At 59.0% G+C, this 22,217-nt stretch overlaps 2 protein-coding genes across 3 annotated transcripts in view; one reads left to right on the plus strand and one right to left on the minus strand.

Annotated features, from left to right (window-relative positions):
* The window catches only part of SLC5A10 (solute carrier family 5 member 10), a gene marked incomplete at its 5' end in the record, with an annotated part of 54,351 nt that overhangs the window by 2,328 nt on the left and 29,806 nt on the right, over positions 1–22,217 (minus strand). Inside the window, 2 exons of one of the 2 annotated variants that reach the window (XM_081218771.1) lie at positions 2,445–2,595; positions 4,959–5,108. In XM_081218771.1, coding sequence (XP_081074897.1) covers positions 2,445–2,595; positions 4,959–5,108 — 301 coding nt within the window. The remainder of the gene's footprint in view (positions 1–2,444; positions 2,596–4,958; positions 5,109–22,217) is intronic. The other variant, XM_081218772.1, reaches the window with a different exon arrangement.
* Positions 12,966–22,217, plus strand: part of FAM83G (family with sequence similarity 83 member G) — a gene marked incomplete at its 3' end in the record, with an annotated part of 28,328 nt that continues 19,076 nt past the window's right edge. Inside the window, exon 1 of the mRNA XM_081218774.1 lies at positions 12,966–13,580. Coding sequence (XP_081074900.1) covers positions 13,059–13,580 — 522 coding nt within the window. The 5' untranslated portion in view covers positions 12,966–13,058. The remainder of the gene's footprint in view (positions 13,581–22,217) is intronic.

Raw genomic sequence — 22,217 nt, forward strand, 5'->3', positions numbered from 1 at the left:
CCAGGCCAGAGGGAGAGGGTGGAGGAAGGAGGCACCCCCTTGATTAGGGCTAATTAACCCTCCGCCTGGCAGGCAGCCAGTGCTGCCCGCTTCAAAGGCACAGGCAGGCTCCACTCCGCCCTCCTCCAACAGGCCCCGTGTCCAACACCAGACTCAGCATCTCTCGCGGGGCTGGTGCTCTCCAGCCCGACCTAGAGTGGGGCCCTGGCCCTCTCACTGCCCTTTTGGGTTTGGTCTGATGACTCAGCCACCACCAGGCTGTCAGAGGGACCCCAAACCCAGAGGCTGTTCCTTCTGCCTGGAATGCCCTTCTCAACCCCTCCCCCAGCAAAACCCCCCTGTCCACCAAGGCCCAGCTCAAGACCCTCCTCCTCCAGGAAGTCTTCCTGACACCCTGCCCCCCCCCACCACTCTGCCATCAGGATGACCGGCCCCCTCCATTGCCCCTGGGCTGCAGCCACGGTTGCAGGGGAGTCCCTCAAGGGCTGGGGGGGCTCTGAGACCTCTCTGGGTCCCCTATGTTGCCCAGTTTGATGCAGGGTCCCAGGGAGGGCCAGCAGTAGTGGACTGAATAACAGAGAAGGGTGGACAGAAGGGGCTGCAGGGGAGGACTGGGGAGTGGGGCTGGGGGCTGGCAAAGATCGGGGCCCCAGGCATGAGGTGGTCACGCCCCCAGGCTTATGATAGCTCCTCTGGCCCCCCAACCTGAGGAGACCTGGGTGGGGGGGTCCCCAGCATCCCCGTGATGGCCTCATCCCAGGCTCAGGGGGCCCTCTGCTGCCCTGCGGTCTGGGAGTCCCATCTCTCCTTGGACTGAGGCTCCAAAGATCCAGAGCCCACACAGCTGGAAACACAGTGTGAACAGTGCCGTTAGGCAGGAAGCAAGCTGGAGGTGTTGGGGGCTGTCCTGGTGCTTCAAGACGGAGGCGTGGTAGGGCTAAACCCTGGCCGCACAGCCGGCATTGGGCCCTTTCCACCCCACCGGCCTGGCAGCTGAGATAACTGGGGCCCAGAAAGGGTGAGCAGCCCAACCCACATCACACAGCCGGGTGCCCACAGGCAGGCTGGCAGGGCCCGGGGTGGGCTTGCCTGGGTGGATGGGTGAGAAGGAGGGTCAAGGGTGCCCTGTGGGGGCTGAGCTGGAATAGAGGGGAGACCGGCTCAGGACTCTGGCTTCAGGTGGGAGCGGGAGGCTGGGAAGTAGCAGGCAGGGGACGTGGAGCCGCCAAGGGGGGACTGAGGCTACCAGTGTCCAGGCCAGGGGGCCGAGGCACACCCTGGGCGGCAGGAGGACGTCCGGGCCCCAGTTCCCGGGAAGCCAGGGCTGGAGGGGCTCAAGGAGGAGCCGGTCCAACAGGGGCTGGGAGCGGTGGTCCAGGTGCTGACACAAGCTGCCGGTAAGCCGAGGGAGAGGCTCCCTGTTCTGGAGGAGGTCTGAGCTGCAGCTGAGCTCACACTTGCCAGCCGGCATGTCCCAACAGAGGCCGGCTGCTTTGCATCACGGGGATGACTGCCTGGAGCTCCAGGAGACCCCACCCTGAGGATGGGCACCACAGGCTCCCGGCTGGAGGGGGCACTGCTGCCAAGCCCAGCACCAGAGGGCGGGGTCCCCCTCGACCGGCACAGTGGGGGCTGCATGGCTTGGAGGGAGACAGGCAGGGTGGGACTCCTGAGAGGGCATCGACTCCTCTTCATCCATCACTGAGTTTCACCCCTAAAGGACTCCCGGCTACTCGGCCAAGCTTGGGGGTGGAGGGCTGTGCCAGGCACAGCCCCCCTCCCCCCATGGGGAGGGGCATCGGGACACCAGTGGGACCGACAAGGCCTACATGTGCTATGGGAGCGAGGCTATAGTTCCTGTGGGAGGCTTTGAGGGGAGGGGGCTCATTCCTTGGTCAGAGGTATCAGGGTGGGCTGCCTGGAGGAGGGGCACTTGAGCAGAGTCTAGAAAGATCAGGTGAGTCATCAAGGTAATAAGGAGGGGACAGGTGGGGCTCGGAGGAAGTGGGCAGAAGCTCAGTGGGGCCAGGGGCGCAGGGGCTAGAGGGACAGCTATGGTGTGGGTGTGGCCACACCTGAGTGCTGGCTCTGGCCCTCTCTGGGGCAGCTGGGAACTGTCAGGGGGACTAGGGGCTCAGACCTTGGGAAGGCAGATCTCTGCGTGGTTAAGGAAGGGGGCTCTCCCTGGCAGATTCCCTCAGAGATTCCACTTGGGGTAAGAGATGCATCCAAGATGGGGGTTGTGGCTGTGAAGGGGTGGCCAGGAGAGCGATGTGGAAGGTGGGGGGGGTAGAATGTTTTGCTCTCTTCTCTCCTCTCCTTCCTGGTGTCGTCCTTTCTCCAACTGGCAAACTCCTACTCATCCCTCAAAGCCCAACTCTGCTGGGGCCTCATGGGTTGGTGGTGTGGCCGGGGAAGCCCTCCTCCCAGCCCCTCCCACATACCGTCCCACCAGCAGCAGCTCCCGCTCCCCGGCACGGGGCCGCAGCCATTTCCAGATGTCCATGGTGAAGAGCGTGCTGCTGCTATTGAAGATGGAGGTCAGTGATGACATGAGAGCAGCCATCATCACAGCGATCATCAGCCCCCGCAGGCCTGGGGGGACAGGGGCCACTGTGACCCTGCCCGGGCTGCGTCCCCGCCCCCAGGAGCCCTCCTGCCCAGGCCCCGCCGTCTGAGGCCCCTCCAAGTCCCTGCAGGTGGAGGCCCAGGAGGGAGTAGGTGGGGGGGTTGGAGGTGGTGGGAGAGAGACCCCGACATGGGAGGCTGGGGACAACGGCAGGGCTCCCACGTCTGCTGCCCGAGCCTGCGGGCTGCTGGCAACAGGGATCTGTTCTCAGCCTCTCGCTTCTACGGAGCTTCCAGTTGACAGGGCACTTTCACACCCAGACTTCATTTGACAGTGAGGAGGTGGAAACTCAGAGAGGGGAAGAGAGTTGCTCAGGGATGCACAGCAGGCCAGAGGCAGAACTTAGGGGTGGGGTGGGGGAGTGAGGACAGCCTGGACGGGACCCTCAGCCTGGAGGCCCCGCCCTGGGCAGGGCCCAGGGGACCAGGGCCTGGGGTTTCCTGCTACTTCCTGTGAGTGGCCACCCTGTCTTGTTGGCTCTGTGAGAGAGGAGATGTGGCTGCCCAAAGAGGAGAGAAAAGCCACCCCGGTCATGGGCTGAAAACGAATAAGGGGCCCCCACCGAGGTGGGCGAGGCCCTGCTGTGCAAAACCTGCCGGGGGTCGTGGGCTTGAGAGGGGCTGAGTGTGCGGAGGACTCAGTGATGTGTGGCTTCAGGCTGGTTGCCTCCCCTCTCTGGGCTTCACTTCGAGTCTGTCTCCAAGGCTTCCTGTGCTTTTTCTTCAAGTGTCTAAGCACCTCTTCCACCTCTGCAGATTCCCTGTCTGTCCTCCACACCCCTTTCCCCCACCCCAGGATAAGCCACCTCCCCTGAGGGCTCAGACTTGCAGGTGCCATTGCTTGCCTGGCCCTGGTTCTGTATCTGACCTGCTGTGTGACTTCCAGGCATCCCATGGCCCTCTCTGTTCACTTAGGGTGACTGAGATGGGGCCCAGAGGAAAGTGAGTTATATCATGGTTTTCCCCCAGACATTTCTCCAACCTCCTTCCCTTGCTCAGGGAGGTGGATTAACTTGGGGCTTATTCTCCTCCCATTTCTCACACAGGGAGCTCAAGGCCTGGAGAGGGGTTATGTCCCAACAACGGCTGGGTGTCAGCGAGCCCCCAGAACAGAAGGGGCAGACGAGGCCCTGGGGTGGGAAGCTACAGTGCAGCCAAGCCCTGTGCTGGTCAGTTTCCCTGTGCAGCTGCGTTTAATCCCAGCAACCATGCTGAGGGGTGGGTAAGTGTCATTATCCCCAATTTACAAATGAGGACACTGAAGCTGCGGGCAGGGAAGGGACTGGCCCCAAATATCTCAGCCAGCAAGTGGCAGAGCCCAGGTCTGGTCCAGGAGGGAGGGAGGAGCAGGGTGGGGCCAGAAAGCTCCCATGGGGGTGGGGGGACACTGAAGACCCGGAGGTGAAACCAGGTTGCAGAGGAAAGTCGGCTCCTCTTTTTGCTTAGGTGGGATGTCCCTTGCCATGTATTCTGCTTGCACACCTCCTGTGACTGAGAACTCACCATCCCACATCAGACTGGCAGGGAAAGTGGAAAGGCCAAAATCTGCCCCATGTTCTCTGGCCTGCAGGGTCTCAGGGGTCTGCAGAGGCAGCAGGCTCAAGGTGGGCCTGGGGCTCCTGGGTCCCCAGCAGAGTCAGCAGTGGATCTGGGGCCAGAGAGACTTGGGTTTGCGTCTCAGCCACTTTCCTCTCTCTGTGCCTCAGTTTCCCCATCTGTGAAACGCAGCTAAGAACTCTGCCTCATAACCTTACATAAGAAGCAGTTTGTGAAAGGGCCTAACACCCAGCAGGCCTGAAAGAGGAGACAGTGGCAGCCTTTCTGGAGGGACGGGCCAGCACCGGCTAAGAGGATGAGCCCTGGGGGCAGACCGCCCAAGTTCAGAACCAGCTTTGCAGCTCACTTGCCACGACCTTGGCCAGGGCACCCTGGGTCTCAGTGTCCCCATCTCTAAAGTGGGGATGATGAGGGACTTCCCTAGTGGTCCAGTGGTTAAAACTCCACGCTTCCACTGCAGGAGGCACGCACAGGTCTGATCCCTGGTCGGGGAGCTAAGATGCCACATGCCGTGCAGCGTGCCAAAAAAAAAAAAAAATTAAAGTGGGAATGATGATCACAGTGCCCAGGGCTCCTGAGAAGAGGACACGAGTCAGCGGCATGTGACGCCTGGGCGTGGTGCCCGGTGCACGCTGGGTGCCCTGTGCGTTTTCTATTATTATTACTTTCCTCACATCCTGCTCATCCCACCTGGATGTCACACAGAGTCACGCTGGGTCAGAGTGGGCTCCACCGCCCCCAGGGCTCCTCCCCGGACCCAGCTGGAGCCTCACCTGTGGGCATCAGCTCCATGACCAGCTTGGGGTAGGCGATGTTGGAGCAGCCAATCTCGGCCCCGCAGGCCCGCAGGCACTCAGAGGGCACCACACAGCCCACGTCATCTGCGTGAGAGGAATGCCTAGTGTCCCCCGCTCGCCCCCCGCCTGCCCTCCCTGGGGTGGGCAAGCCCCGGGCTGAGGACAGGAGCCTGGCGCACCTGCTCTGTCACCATCTGCCACCAGCGGCCGCTCGGCCCTGGGCCTCAGTTTCCCAGCCTGGGTGACGAGGCGGGGGCCAGCCTCAGAGACTACTCTGGCCCTTGACACCCTCTCCTCCAGCCTCCTGCCCATCCCATGACCCAGGCTCCCTGTCCCACACCAGGCCGGCTCTGCTGCAGGCTGGCCCCGCTGCAGGCCGGCCCTGCCCAGGTGAGCCATCCATCCACCGTCTGAGCCCCTCTGGGCACTGGTCTCCCTCCCCCCACCTCCTGCCCCCAGCCCTCTTCCCCAGAGGGGCAGGTGGAGGCCCCCCACCCGGGCTGACCCCTCAAACAAGAAGGGAGCCCAGAGCTCCGTACAAGACCCTCCAGACTCCCAGCTCCTCAGGCTGGTCTCCTTCCCTGCCCCTCTCCCCACACCCCAGCCTCCTCCCACCCGAGCCTTTGTGCTGGGTGCTGCTCTCCCAGGCCTTCCCAGGGGCGGCTCAGAAGTCATCGCCTCCATCTGAAATAACCCCCCTCCCCCATGACCCCCTCCCCCCTCAGCACTCGTTTTCAACACTTCACCTCCCCTGGACAACTGGGGCTGTCGGCACGGGAGGTGGTTCTGCTGCAGACCCTCCCCCGTGGCAGGGGCAGCACCCACTGCTCGCCCTCTGAGTGAACAAGGAATGAGTGGATGGCCCAGACCTGGCCTGAATCCGAAATCCCAGACTCCCCCACCAGACGCTGGAGCCTGACCCTGTTCAGGGCCTGAGGGCGGGGGGCCTGGCTCCCGGAGAGCGGGCAGAGGTAACAGACCTAGGGTCGACCCCAAGTGCTCTTGTGCCCCTGGGAAACACTCTTTAAACACCTTTGGCCCCTGCCCCCCTGGATTCTCAGCAGGGCCCGCAGAGGAATGCGCAGAGCAAGCAAACGCAGAGATGCGATTACGGGGAAAGTTCAGAAACAGCAGCCATCGCTCAGCCGCTCAGGCACAGGGGCCTGTTTGGGGGGTAACGTTTCCACGCGTGGGCATTGATGTTTCCATGACTTGGAGCCCCTGCACGGACCGGGCACTCCTGGGTTAACGCCGCTCCTTAGATGCCCAACCCACCGTGGAGGGTCTCAGGCCCCCTCCCCGGGGCCAGAGGGGCTGGAGCGGCATCACCCCCCTCCCCCATGACCCACGTCCCTGAGCGCCAGGCTTCCAGGGCATCTGCCCCGCCAGGCCCCCACCCCTGGCACCTCCGGCTCAGTGTGTCCCACCGTCCTCCCTCCTGCCACAAGGTGGGCACCAGCTCCTCACGGCCTCCCTTCCATCCTCTCCATCCTTCCAAAGCCACCGCTTTGCCCACATCACTTACTTCTCAGGAACCCCCTCTCCGCCTCCACCCCCAGAGCCCACGGCTTCCTGGAAAAAAGTCCTTTCCATGACATTCGAGGCCCTGGACAACTGGTCCCAGGTCCTGTCATCCCAGCACCGTGCGCTGGCCACCCCGACCTGCTTGCATTTTTTCACACGCGCCCAGCATGCTGACGCCTCTGTACCTTCGCATACGCAGTCTCCTCCTGCTGCTCTGTCCCTACCCTTGCTCACCTCCTGCTTCACGGCCTGCTGCCAAGGGCTTGCTCTCCGACGGCTTCCACAGCTTGTCCCCACCCCCTAAGGCAGAGTAGCTTCCTCCCAACGGCTCCTAAAGCCCAGGGTTGAATCACAATTGTTTGTTTGCATATTTTACGCCCTCCACCAGACCGGGAGCTCCCCAAGGGCGGACACTGGCTTTGAATCATCTCCTCTCCCAGGTATCACCCTGTCCAGGGCTGGGCCCAAAGGAGGTGCTCTGTGAACAGTTGTGAATAAATGAATGAGTAAACAAGTGAATGGTTGGGAACAAGGGGAAAGGCACAGAAGGAGAGGAGGAAAGGGAGAAAGGACCCCACAAAGAGCTATGGAGGAGTTCAGGCACTGTTTGATCCAGCTGCCCTACCCTACCACCTCCCACCCACAGCTATGCATATGAGAGAACTCAGGAGCAGAAAGGGCATAGCTTTCCTAGGACACATAGTCAGACCCGGGACAGAGCCTGGGGTCCCACGGTGGGACTCTGGGGCCACTGGGGTTCAGGTGGGGGCAGGTGACAGGTTCTGGGCTTGGACTGGCTGGCTCTGGCACCTGGAGGACTCAGCCCTCCTGGAAGGGACAGGTGATGTGTCACGGCCACATAATGGCTCAAAAAGCCCAAGTCAGGAGATTCTGGCTGAGTTTATTCGGCCTGTTGCAGCCCATTCCAGGCTGCCAGGATGGGGCCTTGCCTCTGGGCACCTCGGGCTTGCCTGCCTAAGCAGCAAGCAAGAACCACCTCTCCTTTGTGACAGGAGCAGAGGTGCTGCCACCCAAACAAAGTCCCCATTTGTGCCAACTCAGGAGTGAGCAGCCCCAGGCCAGGGGGACCAGCGGACTGGGCAAGGGGCCTGGCCTCGCCTGAGTACCGGATTCCACGGGCCTGGGAGCTCCCCGCTGGGTTCCACCTTGACATCAGCACCCCTACCCAGCCGAGGCCCACGCCAGAAGCCTGAGGGCTGCCTCTCTCCTTGCCCCCCACGTCCTCCCTCCCTGCGGCCAATGCCAAGTCCAGCCACTGGGCTTGGGGACCAGGGGAGCTGCACCACCTCCCCCCTCTAACCCACCTCCCCTAAAACCGGGACTCTGCCCACTATCCTCCCTGCTCACAGCCTCCTGTGGCCTCCATCGCCTGCAGGAGGGAGCAAGGGACTCTAACTGTGCACTACAGCCTCTGCCCACTTGGCCACCCTGACCACCACCAAAATTTCACCCTCAACTCCAGGCCTCTGTGTTCGCTGTACCCTCTCCCTGGAACACCCTTCTCAAACCCAGGGAGCTCATACTGATTCCTCCCAGCTCGTTGCAGATGTCTGGGCTCTACAGGCTTTGAGGAAACACCCTCCACGGCACCAATAACTCTGTGACTTGTGTCCTTCCTGCCTCTCGATAGACTGTGACCATGAGGCCCATGGAGGAGCCTGGACTCCAACAGCGCACAGCACAAGCCAATGGGTGGCAGGTTCTGCCTGTGTTTGTTGACTGACTAAATGACCCTCTTCCAAGCTGGTCATTGGACACACCAACCCGAGAGGTAATCAAGGTGCTCCCCACTCCCAAGCAAGCCTGGCTTATCCCTGGGAGCCAGTTCAGATGCTGATATCACAGGAGGGAGCACACAGACCTGGCTCTGAGTCCAGTTCTCCCAATCCCTTACTATGTGATCCTGGGTATTTATTCTCTGGGGCTATTTCTTTCTCTGTAAAACCCTTCTGGGGACATCCATAGGCCAACAAATCAACTTCAATCTAAATTTCATACCTTACACAAAAAAATTAACTCAAAATAGATCACAGATTTAAATGTAAAACTATCAGACTTCTAGGAAAAAAGTAGGAGAATATCTTCGGAACCTAGGGCAAGGTGAAGAGTTTTTAGACTTAACGTCAAAAGCATAATCCCTTAAGTGAGAACTTGATAAAATAGAGCTCATCAAAACTAAAACTAAAGCTTTCCCTGGTGGTCCAGTGGGTAAGACTCCACACCCCCAATGCAGGGGCCCCGGGTTCGATCCCTGGTCGGGGACCTAGATCCCCCACGCATGCCGCAACTAAGAGTTCACACGCTGCAACTGAGAAGTACACATGCTTCAACTAAAAGGTCCCGTGTGCCGCAACTAAGACCCAGCACAGCCAAAATATAAATAAATAAATACATATTAAAAAAACAAACAAACAACTAAAGCTTTTGCTCTGCATAAAACACCTGCGGGAAGGATGAAAAGAAAAGCTGCAGAAACAAATTCAGTAAAGTCGCAGGAAAGAAGATCCATACATAAAACCAGTTGTGTTTCTATACACTAACAATGAACTATCAGAAAAAGGAATTAAGAAAACAATCCCATTTACAGTAGCATAAAAAAGAATAAAATACCTAGGAAAAAATTTAACCCAAGGAGGTGAAAGGTCTGTACACTGAAAACTGTAAGACACTGAAAGAAATCGAAGAAGACACAAAAATGTGGAAAGATATTCCATGCTCATGGATTAGCAGAATTAATATTGTTAAAACGTCCAAAGTGATCTACAGATTGAGCGCAATCACTATCAAAATACCAATGAGGGCTCCCTGGTGGCGCAGTGGTTGACAGTCCGCCTGCCGATGCAGGGGACACGGGTTCATGCCCCGGTCCGGGAGGATCCCACATGCCGCGGAGCGGCTGGGCCCGTGAGCCATGGCCGCTAAGCCTGCGTGTCCGGAGCCTGTGCTCTGCAATGGGAGAGGCCACAGCAGTGAGAGGCCCGCGTACCACAAAAAAAAAAAAAAAAAAAATACCAATGATATTTTTCACAGAGGTAGCAAAAACCATCCTAAAATGTTTGTATGGAGCCATAAAAGATCCTGAGTAGGCATAAAAGATCCGGAACCTTAAGAAAGAAAAACAAAGCTGGAGGCATCACACTCCCTGATTTCAAACCAAATCACAAAGCTATAGTAATCAAAATAGTGTGGTATTGGCACAAAAACAGACACACAGATCAATGGAACAGAATAGAAATAAACCCCTCACATATATGGTCAACTGATTTATGACAAAGGAGCCAAGAATCTACAACGGGGGAAAGGACAGTCTCTGCAATAAATGGGTGTTGGGAAAACTGGACAGCCACAGGCAAAAGAATGAAACTGGACCCCTATCTCACACCACATGCAGAAATCAACTCAAAATGGCTTAAAGATTTGAAAAAAGACCAGGAACTGTGAAACACCTAGAAGAAAACATAGGTGGTAGCTCCTTGACATCAGTCTTGGCAATGATTCTTTTGGATTTGACACTAAACAAAACAAACAAGTAAAAAACCCACAAACAGACCCCAGAAATCTGATTTAAAGATGGGCAGAGGAACTGAACATTTTTCCAAAGGAGACGTACAAATGGCCAACAGATACATGAAAAATACTTGTACAGCATTGCTAATCATCAGGGAAATCATCACACCTGCAAGAATAGCTATTATCAAAAAGACAAGAGATAACAAGAGTTGGCCAGGATGTGAAGAAAAGGGAACAACACTTGTACATTGTTGGTGGAAGTGTAAATGGGTGCAGCTACTACGGAAACAGCATGGAGGTTCCTTAAAAAATTATAAATAGAACAACCATATGATCCAGCAATCCCACATCTAGGTTACATATTTTAAGGAAATGAAATCGCCACTTCAAAGAGACATCTGCACTCCTGATCACTGCAGCATTATTCACTATAGCCAAGATATGGAAACAATCTAAGTGTCCTTCAGTACTTATAATAAACGGATAAAGAAACTGTGACGTTTATATATATAAGAAAATATTATTCAGCCATGAGAAGGAAAGACGTCCTGCTATTTGCAACAACGTGGATGGACCTCGAGGGTGTTATGCTAAGTGAAATAAATCAGAGAAAGATAAATACTGTATGATATCCCTTATATGTGGAAGCTAAAAATGCCAAACTCATAGAAACAGAGACTAGAATACCATGGAGTACCAGGCAGCAAAAGAAAGGAACACAGCCATACACACCAACCTGGATGAATCACCAGAGAACAGATTGGTGGCGGCCAGGGTTAGGGATGGAGGTGTGGGTTTGGCTGTAGAGGGACAGCTCTGCATCTTGATTGTGATAGTGGTTACACAAACGTACACATGGGATAAAGTTGCACACATCTACACACATGCACATAAACGAGCACACGTGAACTGGTGAAATCTGAACGAGGTTTCTGGCTGTGGTATTACTGCACTATCGTTGTGCAAGATGACACCATTGGGGGAAACTGGGTGAAGGGTGCATGCAAGCTCTCTGTTGGGTTTTTTTAACAGCTTCCTGTGAATCTATAATTATGGGCAGGTAGCTGGAGGGCTGGAGGCCCTTCAGCCCTGAGAGCCAGGACTCCCTTCATGAGCCCCAGGGCCTCTGTGCAGGGGAAGAAAAAAGGAGCAGCTGAGGCCACAGAAGGTCTTGTCTGGATCCCCAGTGGCAGAGGCTGTAAGTCAGGCTTCAGGACTCCCAGGGCAGTGCTCAGCCCTGGGACCACCTTCCTCCCCCTTCTGACCATGTGCAGGGGCGGGGGCGGGGGGATGCAGGTGTGTGTGCATGTACCTGGGAGGTGCTGGGGGCACTTGAAGGGGCACTATGTTCAGACACAGTGTGAAGCCCCCAGGCCAGGGTGGAGTGCAGGACTAGAGGGGTCAGCGATGGGGACCACAGGCATGCTGGGGCTGGGACACTGCATCACTGCTCGGGGCAGCAGACCCAGGGAAGACGCTGACAGGCAGATGGATGGTGGTGAGGGTCCTGAGGGAGGGGGGTTCATGGGCCCAGGCCCAGTGACATGAACAGCTGGCCCTCAGCAGCAAGAGCAGTGTCCTCGGGGCCCCAATCCCAGCTGAGCACAAAGCAGCTCCATGCAGGGCAGGCGAGGTGACAGTGGTGGCAGGGCTGGGCCAGGTGCCTGGCTGACTGCCCGTGGCATGCAGCGGGATGCGGGCCGTTGTCAGGCCAGGTTTCGTGGGCTTTGCTGTCCCCACCCTGGCAGCCTGCTTTCAGATGTGGTCCCCACACGCCCCCAGAACCGGGGTCCCAAGCCCCAGGACGCAGGGCAGAGGGCTGGGCCTGACCGCAGCCCACAGCTGCCCTCTGAGGCCCTCCCTGCCCCCGGGCTCATCATGCAGGACCAGTCCTGGGTGGGCGGGGCTCCCAGAAGGGAGCGGGGCTGGGACCAAGAACTGGGTACCTGCTCTATCCACAACAGGCTCTTTGCAGGCTCCTGAGGTCGGGTCAGACCTGCCCCACCTCTGCCTTGGTGGCTCCCAGCCTGGTCCCAATCCTACTTCCACAACTGGACAGCTGAGCACGGACTTCCGTCCCACCTGGGAAACTGGACACAGTTAGGGTGGGACCAGGGTTACCAACAGGCTGGGGGCTGGGTGTGCTAAGGCTGTTGACTTGCTGTGTGTCCTCAGGAAGAACACTGCCCCTCTCTGGGCTGCAATGTTCCAGGAGCTCTTGGACTTCGGTCCCTGAGCCGTTCAGAATTCGGCTACCTGGGGCTGGTGGAGGCGGAGGAGACAGACACACACCGCCCGACGTCTGTGTCCGTCGCGGGTAGGGGTGAATCGATTTCCGGCTCCGCCCCCGGTCGCACGTCACCGCAGGTGGCGGCAGCGGGGTGGGCGAGGCGGCACTGAGTCACAGGCCGCCTGTGCACCCGCTCCGCCCGCGCCGCCCGGTAAGCGAGACCTGGCCCGTGCCCCCGAGCCCGGGCCCCCCGGCGACCCGCCCGCCCGCGCGCTGCCCCGAGCCTCCTCCGCGCAGGCCCCTCGGGCTGCCGATCGCGGCGCCGGGGTCTTTCGAGACCCCATCCCATCCCGGAAGCCCTCGGGATGCGGGGCGCCGCCGAGCAGGGTCAGAGGTCGTCAGAGAGCGGACTCCGGCCTGTCCCTCTAGGAAACTTCTGGGGAGTCCCCTGCCTGGCCTAGTTCCCCCCAGAGGTCGCCCAGGACCTCTGGCAGCTCCAGAAATCCTCTGGGATGCTGGCCCCCGTCCGCTGCAGGTACCGGCACCCGGGGCGGGAGGCGTGCCGCCCACACCACTGCCCCGCCGGCCCCTCCTCCGCGCGGCCGCCCCTCCCCGGCCCCGCCTGCGCTCTGACCCGACCCTGCGACCCGCCCCTCCCGCAGGCTCCCGGGGGCAGAGGATCGGCGGCGGCGGCGGCGGCGGCGGGAGGCCCCAGAACGCGCTGCGCGAGGCCTGCGACCGGGCTCCCGACCTGCTGAGCGTGCGTCCAGCCCGCGGCAGAGGCGCCCGCCATGGCCTTCTCCCAGGTGCAGTGCTTGGACGACAGCCACGTCAACTGGCGCTCCAGCGAGGCCAAACCCGAGTTCTTTTACAGCGAGGAGCAGCGGCTGGCGCTGGAGGCCCTGGTGGCCCGCGGCCCCGACGCCTTCTATGAGGTGCTGAAGCGGGAGAACATCCGCGACTTCCTCTCGGAACTGGAGCTCAGGCGCATCGTAGAGACCATTGAGGTGTATGACCCCGGCTCCGAGGACCCCCGGGCCAGCGGCCAGCCCCGGGGGCCCGAGGACGGCGGGCTCGGTGACGGCGAGGAGGGCAGCGGGGAAGGGGGGGCCCGCACCGAGGCCGAGCCGCTGCCCTCGCTGGAGTACTGGCCCCAGAAGTCCGACCGCTCCATCCCGCAGCTGGACCTGGGCTGGCCGGACACCATCGCCTACCGGGGTGTGACCCGGGCCAGCGTCTACATGCAGCCCCCCATCGACGGGCAGGCCCACATCAAGGAGGTGGTGCGCAAGATGGTCAGCCAGGCCCAGAAGGTGAGCCAGCGCGAGTCCCCGGAGAGGAGGCGGCCCAGCGGGCCTGACCTGCCCAGCCTCTCCGGCGCCGAGCACACTCTCACCCAGAGCCCAGCCTGGTCTCTTGGCTGCCTCCCCTCCTGCCTTCACGGGGCTCCTTGGTTTCTTTGCAGAGGGGTAGGGCCCCTGGGTCCTCTGGCAGGTGACAGCGGCCGCCCCATCTCAAAGGGCCTTTGTGCATTGCTGGGGGGTGTTGCTGACTTCCCCAGACCTGGCGAGCAGGTTCCCCAGAAGAAGGTGCTGCGATGGGGTGGGGCAGAGAGGATCACGGGGCTTTCTCTCACTGCCCCTTGGGATGGCTCTGATTCACACCTGAGAAGCAGGAGGCTCCCAGGCACACACGCCCACATGCCGGGAGCTTTCTGGCGATGCTTTTGTGGGGTGGCGGAGAGAGGCTGGGGCGGGAGGTAGGCATGGAGACTGAGAGGTAGCCTGTCTGAGGCTGGCTTGGAGATCCAAGTTCAAGCGTGCCTGCTTCCTGGCCGCGCTGGGTGACCCTCCCTGAGCCTCTCGGTGAGCTTTGCAATGGTAGAACCTTTCCAGGCTGGGATGTGAGGGATGGCGATGGTGCGGACCTCAGGGGTGGGAGCGGAGCGAGTCCAGATGAGGGTTGTTTGCCTGGACTGGAGGAACCTCAAGTGTTGTCCGGACCTCCCCTGGAGCGACCCCTGCCGAGCTGTGCAGTGTGCCGGCGTGGGTTGCCATTCATCTGGCACACTGACACGCATTCTGAGAAGGGGTCTCGCCACTGGCAGACAGCCAGGCCTTGGCTGGTGAGCGGGTGCTTCTTCACGCTTCCGTGGTTTCAAAGCGTATTCTGAGATGACTGATAAGGCCTGCCTCCTGAGCTGTGTTGAGGAGGATTCTGAAGCCAGGTCTGGGCTCAGGAGAGACCAGTGAGTGCTCAGCAGTTCTGTCCTGGCCTTGGCTTGTGGGACGAGGTATTTCTAGCGGAGTATAACACTTTCAGTCTTCTGGGTCTGCTCAAGACCCGAACAGTGGCTTTGGGGACCGCCCTGGCGGACAGACGGGCCAGGGGAGCTCTTGGACACAGAGAACAGAAGTGGGTGGGAGCTGACAAGGTGGCCATAGCTTAAGTTTCCAGAAAGGTGGAGTCCCTGTTCCCCGAAGGGGCTGGCCGGGTCGGATAGCCTGTGTTGGGGAGCCTGGCCCTTGGCCTGGTCCCAGGCAGGTTTGGGGCTTCGGGTTTCTGGTCTGTAAAATGGAGGTGGCGAGGATGAAAGCTGTGAGGATGGAGTCCGGTGACTGAGTGAGGAAGAGGTGGAGGAAGGCGGGGAGGGGCCTTCACAGTTTTCAGGCTGAATAACCCACACCACTCCTGCTGTGGGGTAGGAGGGTGCTGCTGACGTGGGCGCCTGGCTGGAGGTCATGGGACCCAGTCCCCCGGGAGGGCCTGTTGGGATCCCATTACCCAGCCTCCTCTCCCTTTTTAAAACTGGGGAAATTGAGGCCCTGGGTGGGGACTTGACCTGCTGTGCCCGGGCTCCTCCCCGCACCCCCATGGCCCTGCTCCCCACCAGGAGGAGGACAGAGGCAGATCCCAGATCCCAGACTGCACGGGAACAGCTGGAGAGTCTGTTCTCCCCCAGACAGAAAGACAGACAGCCTGGTCCAGTGATGGGGCCAGAAAGGGGAGCCTGGGGCCAGGCCGGGCACCGGGGCCTCCTCCCTACGTCTCTCATCTCTATGGCCGGAGCTGAGACCCAGCCACCCCATGCAGTCCCATGCCCCCCCATAACTTAATATGCTCCCTACAAAAGCCCCCCAAGATTATCGGCATCACCTGTGTAAGGTGACAGCCAGGAGGAAGTCCATCCCAGGTCTGAACCCCGGTCTGTGTGGTCCCAGTTGGTGCTGTCCTGCAGCCCACAACAGGTGGGACAGGTGGGCACTGCCCCCCGCTTTCATCTCCTAGAGGGAGGCTCACTGATGCCACCCCTGCTCACGCTCAGACAGCAGGGAGCCACAGGCCCAACAGGAGGGGCCTCAGAGGCCAAGTGCCTCCTCTCAGACGGGGACACCAAGGGTGGAGGACGGGGATTTGTTCACATCTGACAGCACTGTGGGGAGCCAGTCCCCTGCTTTCCAGCCTGCATCTTCCCTGCCATGTCCATCCTGGGGCCCATGGCCAGTGTGGGGTGTGTGTGTGTACGGGCTGCCCTGATAACCGTAGGTGCTGTTTACTGAGTGCCAGGCACTATATAATCTCGTGTAGTGTCATCTGTTCCATCTTTAAGATGTAGTAACTGAGTCTGCACTGGTTAACCCCTGCCAAGGTCACCTGGTTAGCTCTTGGGTGGAGGGGTGGGGAAGGGACCAGACCCTGTGTTGTCCTCAGACTCTAGGACAGGTCCCCTGCCTGTCCTGCCCTGACCTTGGCAGGATGCAGTGAGAGGCAGGGCAGGGAGGGGCAGCTCATCCAAGCTACCTGCAACCCTCCCATCTCCCCTGCTCTGCTGCTTCCCAGGCTCACAGGGGCCGGGCTGTGACGCTGACGGATGCTGACAGGGCGCTTTGCCTGGGCTGCCCGCCTGTCTGCCGGGAGCTCTCCCTACCTTATCTCTCCCTGTGAATCACCTCTTTTCCCCTCACCCCCGCATCCTCCTCTCACCCCCAGTACCAATGCAGGGACAGTGGCCCCTCTCCCCCACTGGGATGGGGATCCCGCTGTCCAGCTGCCTGGACAAGATGCTGGCCCCCTGCCCACCAGGGCGCCTGGGCTGGGACTGGTGGTGCTGAGTCAGGGCGGCCCAGCCCACCGCCTCCTAAGCCTGGCCTGTCGTCAGCACAGCGGGCCGACCCTGGGGCAGGGAAGTGACACAGCACACATTCAGCCCGTCCCGCCGGGAGCGGCTGTGTTCCCATAAAGGCTAATGCTGAGTCCCCCCATTTCCCAGGAGATTAGAATGGAACTAATGGGCCACAGTGCCAGGAGCCAGGGGTGCTGGGGTCAGGTCCCTGCTCTGCCTCCTCCGCTGTGTGACCTGGCACAAGCCCCCGTCATCCCATCTGTAAAATGGGTATAGGCATTGAAGCCTCTTAAGGATCCCTTCGGTTCTGACACCCTGCTGCCCTGTCCTTCTGGACTCCTCTGGGATAAAGACCAGTCCAGGGTCTAACTCCACCGGCTGGGTGGCCCTGAGCAGGCCCCAAAGATGGAAGGTCATCTGCTTGCCCCTCCCCCAGCCCCCGGGAGCCAGTGATTTATCCGGGCAAAAACCTGCCGTGGGGTTCCAACTGCATACCAGAAGCCGGGCCTGTAGCATCACGCCTAGGCTGCTGCAGCCTCTGCAAGAGAGGGGTGAGGCTGGACTGGGTTGGGCTGGGACTGGGGAGGGCCTGCCTCGGCCAAAAAAGGGGGTAGATGCTCTAGCAAGTTGTTCATCCAGGAGATGCTAAGCACCCTCCCCCCCAGGACCCCTTCACCAGGGACCCCAGGGGCAGGGGTGGATCGTGTGCGCGTGAGGAAACTGGGGGAGCACGAAGGAGAGTGAGTGGTGAAGTCTGGACCAGAACCCGGATCTCGTGCCTGCCAGGCCAGGGGCATTAAGTTTCTTGCCCAGGGCCACACAGCAGGAAGGGACTGGAACCAGGTTCCACAATGCCCAACTGACCCCACGTCTCTCCTGTCAGGCCCCTGCCTTCCCACACTGCAGTCCTGGCTCACGGCTTGGCCCCAGGAGAATAAAAGAGCTTAATGAGGCATTTATCAAATACCAGCTGTACATCAGGTGCTGAGCGGGCACTTTATCTGCCTGGATCCTCCCAGCTCCATGGTGTTAGGTATCGTCCCTTCCATGCAGATGAGGAAACTGAGTCTTAGAGGGGCTCACAGAGGGCAAATAACCTGTCACTGAGCCGATCACTGGAGGAGCTGGCCCAGAGCCCAGCTCTGAGGTCAATAAGCTCCCGTTTCTCTGGAGAAGCAGCGTCTTGGATGTTCTTGCTGAGCCCTGCCCCTCTTGGGAGCTGTGGAGCCTTGCTGCGGGCCCCCAGCTTGACTCAGGGCAGTAAAAGCATTTTCATGAGGCTCCTAGACTCTGGGCTCCAGCAGGGGCAGAAGCCTGACCACACCAAGGCCTGGTGAGCACAGGGTGATGGGGAGCCAAGGCCCCTGGGACCAGGAGGGGAGCTCTTGCTGTCCCCAAGCAGGCGGTACCAGCACAGCCTCGACGCCCTGAGAGGCCCCAGGGGCAGCCCAGTGGGCTGTTCCCAGGGACACCCTGGAGCCCAGAGGGGCAGCGCCCGCCCAGCCTCATGCAGTGGGTCTGGGGAGCACTTCCCAGCCCGGGGCCCCACCTGCCAGGTGGCAAACCATCTGATAATGTAATCCCAGGGGTCGGCTCCCGTCCTCTCCAAAGGCTTTCTAGCAGCAGTGTTTGCATCTTAATTGAGTCTGGGGAGTCAGGAGTGGCTCTGCCAGCAAGGAGGGCTGGCACCTCTGGGCTGGGTGCACGCCAGGCTACTGGGGCACCCAGGCAGTAGCCCCACCCCGGCCGGCACTGCCCTCCCTCCCACGACCCCGGGAGGCAGGGCCTGTCGTCACACTCATGTCACGGATGATGATACCGAGGTTCAAAGTGGGCCAGGGCCTGCTGAAGGTCACACCAGAGTCTTGGGTGGCAGGTCTAGACTGAGCTCCTGGTCTCCTTGGTCCGGCAGGCTCGCCCTGCAGCCGAGGGTCCTCCCCCTGGACCAGCAGAGGCGGGCAGTCCTCTCAGAGGCCCCTGGTTTGCCCGGCCCCTTGCCGCATGACCTTGGGCCTCACGTTCTTCTTTTGTAAAATAGGGATTGGGCACTTGTCTTAATTCAGGCAGTAACAGTCATGAGGATGCTCAGCGCGAGGCAGGACTGCGCCCTATTGGGACCACGCCCCACGTCCAGGCAGGCCCAGCCGGTGGGCCGCACCAGCCTTCTTCATGAGGCCCCAGTGACCCCCAGGCTCACGCCCTTCCCAGATTAAATGCCATGTGGGGCTGTGGGGGGAAGACAGTCTTTCGTATCACAGGACCCCGGCCTGAGCCCCAGCCACGTTGCCCAAGTTAACCACTCCGCCTCTGACCTTCCGTCCTTTCCTCAGTGCCATGTGATGCCAACACCTGCCCCAAAGTTGCGGCGAGATTTACGTGGAAAAAAAGCGTGGTGTCTGGCACGGATTCAGTTCTTTTCCCTCTGTCCCCATCCATAGCCCCGTCCTGACAGCCTCTTCCTGGGAGTAGTCTGGCTGGAGAAGTGGTGAGCCCCCCAACCTGGAGGGGTTCAAGCAGGGGCTCGGGAGTACGCAGCAGAGAGCACATGGGGCTCCAATGACCCAGGAGCCTCTGCCCTGCCGGGCTGGCTCTGTGACCTCAGGCAGGTCCTCTCCAGGCCAGTCCCTGGGGGGTTAGGATGCTCCATGACCCCACAGCATCTGTTGCTCTTGGATCCTGGAGAGGCTGAGCTTTTAAACATCTTCGAATTTGTGATTCTGCGATTTTCCAGTTTGAAAATCCTTGGCTTGTGCCATCCTCTGAGACTGTGGGGTGGTCTGGATCCTGCACCTGGAAGCTTGGAGGACCCCGAGGCCCCTGGGGGCTGGCAGGAAGAGGGAGGGGCTTCTCCTCTTGTCTCATCCGCCGGGCACAGTCCTGGTCAGCTGACCCCATGCTCTGCGGCCTCTGGTCTCTGCAGCATTCCTGAGCTGTGGTGAGGAGGCTGACTTATCTGGGGAAGGCCAGAGACTCCGGGAAGGGCCAACGCCACTGGGCTGGGTGGGACCCGCTTGCCCCCTTCCCGCTGCAGCTCCTTTATCCTTTAATTGGCCTTAATGAGGCTTCTGTCTTAGTGCAGAGGGAAGGTGCCAGAGCTGATAACTGTCAGAGGGGTGGGACTACAGGTCTTCCAATCTAACTCCCCCGTGACTGAGGAGAAGGCAGGTGCTTTGCCACAGACCCTGCCGCCAGTAAGGTGGGGCAGAGCCCCAGGCACTGACTCTCCGGGCAGTGCTGAAGGCCAGGGCTTAGTTTCAGGACCCAGTGGGAGGGCTCTGGGTGGGGTGGGTGGAGTCACAGCTAGAACCTCCTCCGAGAGAGGAGCCCAGGAACAGGAAGCCTCTGCCACCAGCGGATTGTGTGGCTCTGGGACGGTGACCCCCCCCCCAAGAAAAGGGACAGCTGTACCAGTGTCAGCAAGCTGGTCCTGGCTTGGGTCGGCATTGTTACCGCGTACACAGACTCCCTCCCTGTCTACCCAGGAGGCTGGGGCTCCCAGGAGGCCTCCTCCCCAGGCCTTTCAGGTCCTGCTAGCACCAGGGTGGGGTGGGGAGTGGGGCCATGTCTCAATGTGGGAAACTGAGGCACAGCAGCCAGGTCTGCCCAGCCCTGCTGCTGGAGGAGGGGGCTGGGGGCAGGAGGGGTGCTCTCCCTGTCTCTGCTCCACACGCCAGTGAGCGAGGGGCAGCCCGAGCCTCGCTGCACCCTGGGGGCACGTGCAGCCCCTGGGGCCTCAGCCCCTCTGTCTGTGCAGGGGTGGTGACAACTCCAGTGCAGGTCGGCCTGTGTAAATTCTGTCAGCATTTGTGTCCCTGAGGAAATCCTTATTTTCGTTTTGTTTTGAAAGCTATTTTCACTGGGTAGGGAATTCTGGGTTAATCATTTCTCCGTTTAGTTGCTCCGGTGTCCTCTGGCTTGTGTTGATTCTGAGACATCTGCTTATCTTTGTTCTTCAGTATTCGATGATCTTTTCCCTTCTGGCTGCTTTTAAGATTTTCTCTTTGTCACTGATTTTAAGTGATGTGATTATGATGTGCTGTGGTCTGTTTTCTTCATGTCTCCTCTGCTTGGAATTCATCGAACGTCCTGGACTTGGGGATGAATGGTTTCCATCAAATGTGGAAATGTTATGGCCATTTTTTTTTTTTTTTTTTTTTTTTGCGGTACGCGGGCCTCTCACTGTTGTGGCCTCTCCCGTTGCGGAGCACAGGCTCCGGACGTGCAGGCTCAGTGGCCATGGCTCACGGGCCCAGCCGCTCCGTGGCATGTGGGATCTTCCCAGACCGGGGCACGAACCCGTGTCCCCTGCATCGGCAGGCGGACTCTCAACCACTGTGCCACCAGGGAAGCCCTATGGCCATTTTCTTCAAATGCTTTTCTGTCCCCTCTCCCCGACCCTCTGCCTCGGGACCTTCTGAGACTCCAGTTACACATACTCTAGACCTGTGAAGTTGACCCAAGTTCACTGATGCTCTGGTCTTGGTTGTTCAGTCTTTTTTTCTCTGTGTGTCATTTTGGATCATTTCTACTGATAGGTCTTCAGGATCACTAATCTTTTCTTCTATAGTGTCTAATGTGCTATTAATCCCATCCAATGTATTTGTCATCTTAAATGCTGAATTGTTTCACTTCTTGAGTTTCAATTTGGTGTTTGTTTTAAAAAATCTTCCATGTCTCTAAGTAACTTTTTGAACATATAGAATACAGTTATAACTCTTTACCCTTCTTTGTCTGCCAGTTCTAACATCTGTATCCATTCTGGGTCCACTTTGCTAGACTTTTTTCCTCATGTGGATCATTGTTTTCCTGTTTCTTTGTGTGTCTGGTAATTTTTGATTGGATGCCAGATGTGATGAAAATTTTATGTTGTGGGAGTTTTGTTTTTTCCTTTAAACATTTTGGAGCTTTGTTCTGGGATGCAGTTCTTGGAAACAATGGAACACTTTTGAGGCTTGCTGTTAAGCTTTTTTTTTTTTTTTTTTTTGCAGTACATGGGCCTCTCACTGTTGTGGCCTCTCCCATTGCAGAGCACAGGCTCCAGACATGCAGGCTCAGCGGCATGGTTCACGGGCCCAGCTGCTCCGCAGCATGTGGGATCTTCCCGGACTGGGGCACGAACCTGTGTCCCCTGCATCGGCAGGCGGACTCTCAACCACTGCACCACCAGGGAAGCCCTGTTAAGCTTTATTAGGTGGGACCAAAGCATATTTGGTCCAGGGTAGGAGTTGGCAAACTATGGACCAAATCTGGCCTATGCCTGCTTTTGTAAATAATGGAACAGAGGTGTATACAGTTGTTTATTAGTGGTCTGTGGCTGTTTTCAGAGTTGAGAGGTGTGTCAGAGACAAGTGGCCTGCAAAGCCTGAGACATTTGCTATATGGCCTTTATAGAAGAAGCTCACTGGCCCCTGGTCCAGGGCCTGTTTGCCCACCATGTAGGTCGTATCCTTCTGAGGATCCTCCTGTGTGCCCTGAGTGTTAGAGGGGCCTGCGCTCTGGCTGTGGGGACGTAAATGACTCCTGGTCCTGTGTGAGCACTGGCCGTTGTTCCAGCTGCTCCTTTCCAGCGGGCCTGTCCCAGCCTCAGTGGTTTCTTCCTGTTCACGTGCTGCTCGGTCTCCAGCTGAAGCCTCAAGAGGCAGCTCCCTAGAGGTCTCTGGCCTTTACTCTGTGCAGCCCTTTCTTTTTTTTTTTTTTTTTTTTGCTGTACGCGGGCCTCTCACTGCTGTGGCCTCTCCCGTTGCGGAGCACAGGCTCCGGACACACAGGCTCCGCGGCCATGGCTCGCGGGCCCAGCCGCTCCGCGGCATGTGGGATCTTCCGGGAT

The sequence above is a fragment of the Mesoplodon bidens genome (assembly GCF_964165515.1).
Source record: "Mesoplodon bidens genome assembly, chromosome: 19".
In the NCBI taxonomy this organism is placed as follows: domain Eukaryota; kingdom Metazoa; phylum Chordata; class Mammalia; order Artiodactyla; family Ziphiidae; genus Mesoplodon; species Mesoplodon bidens.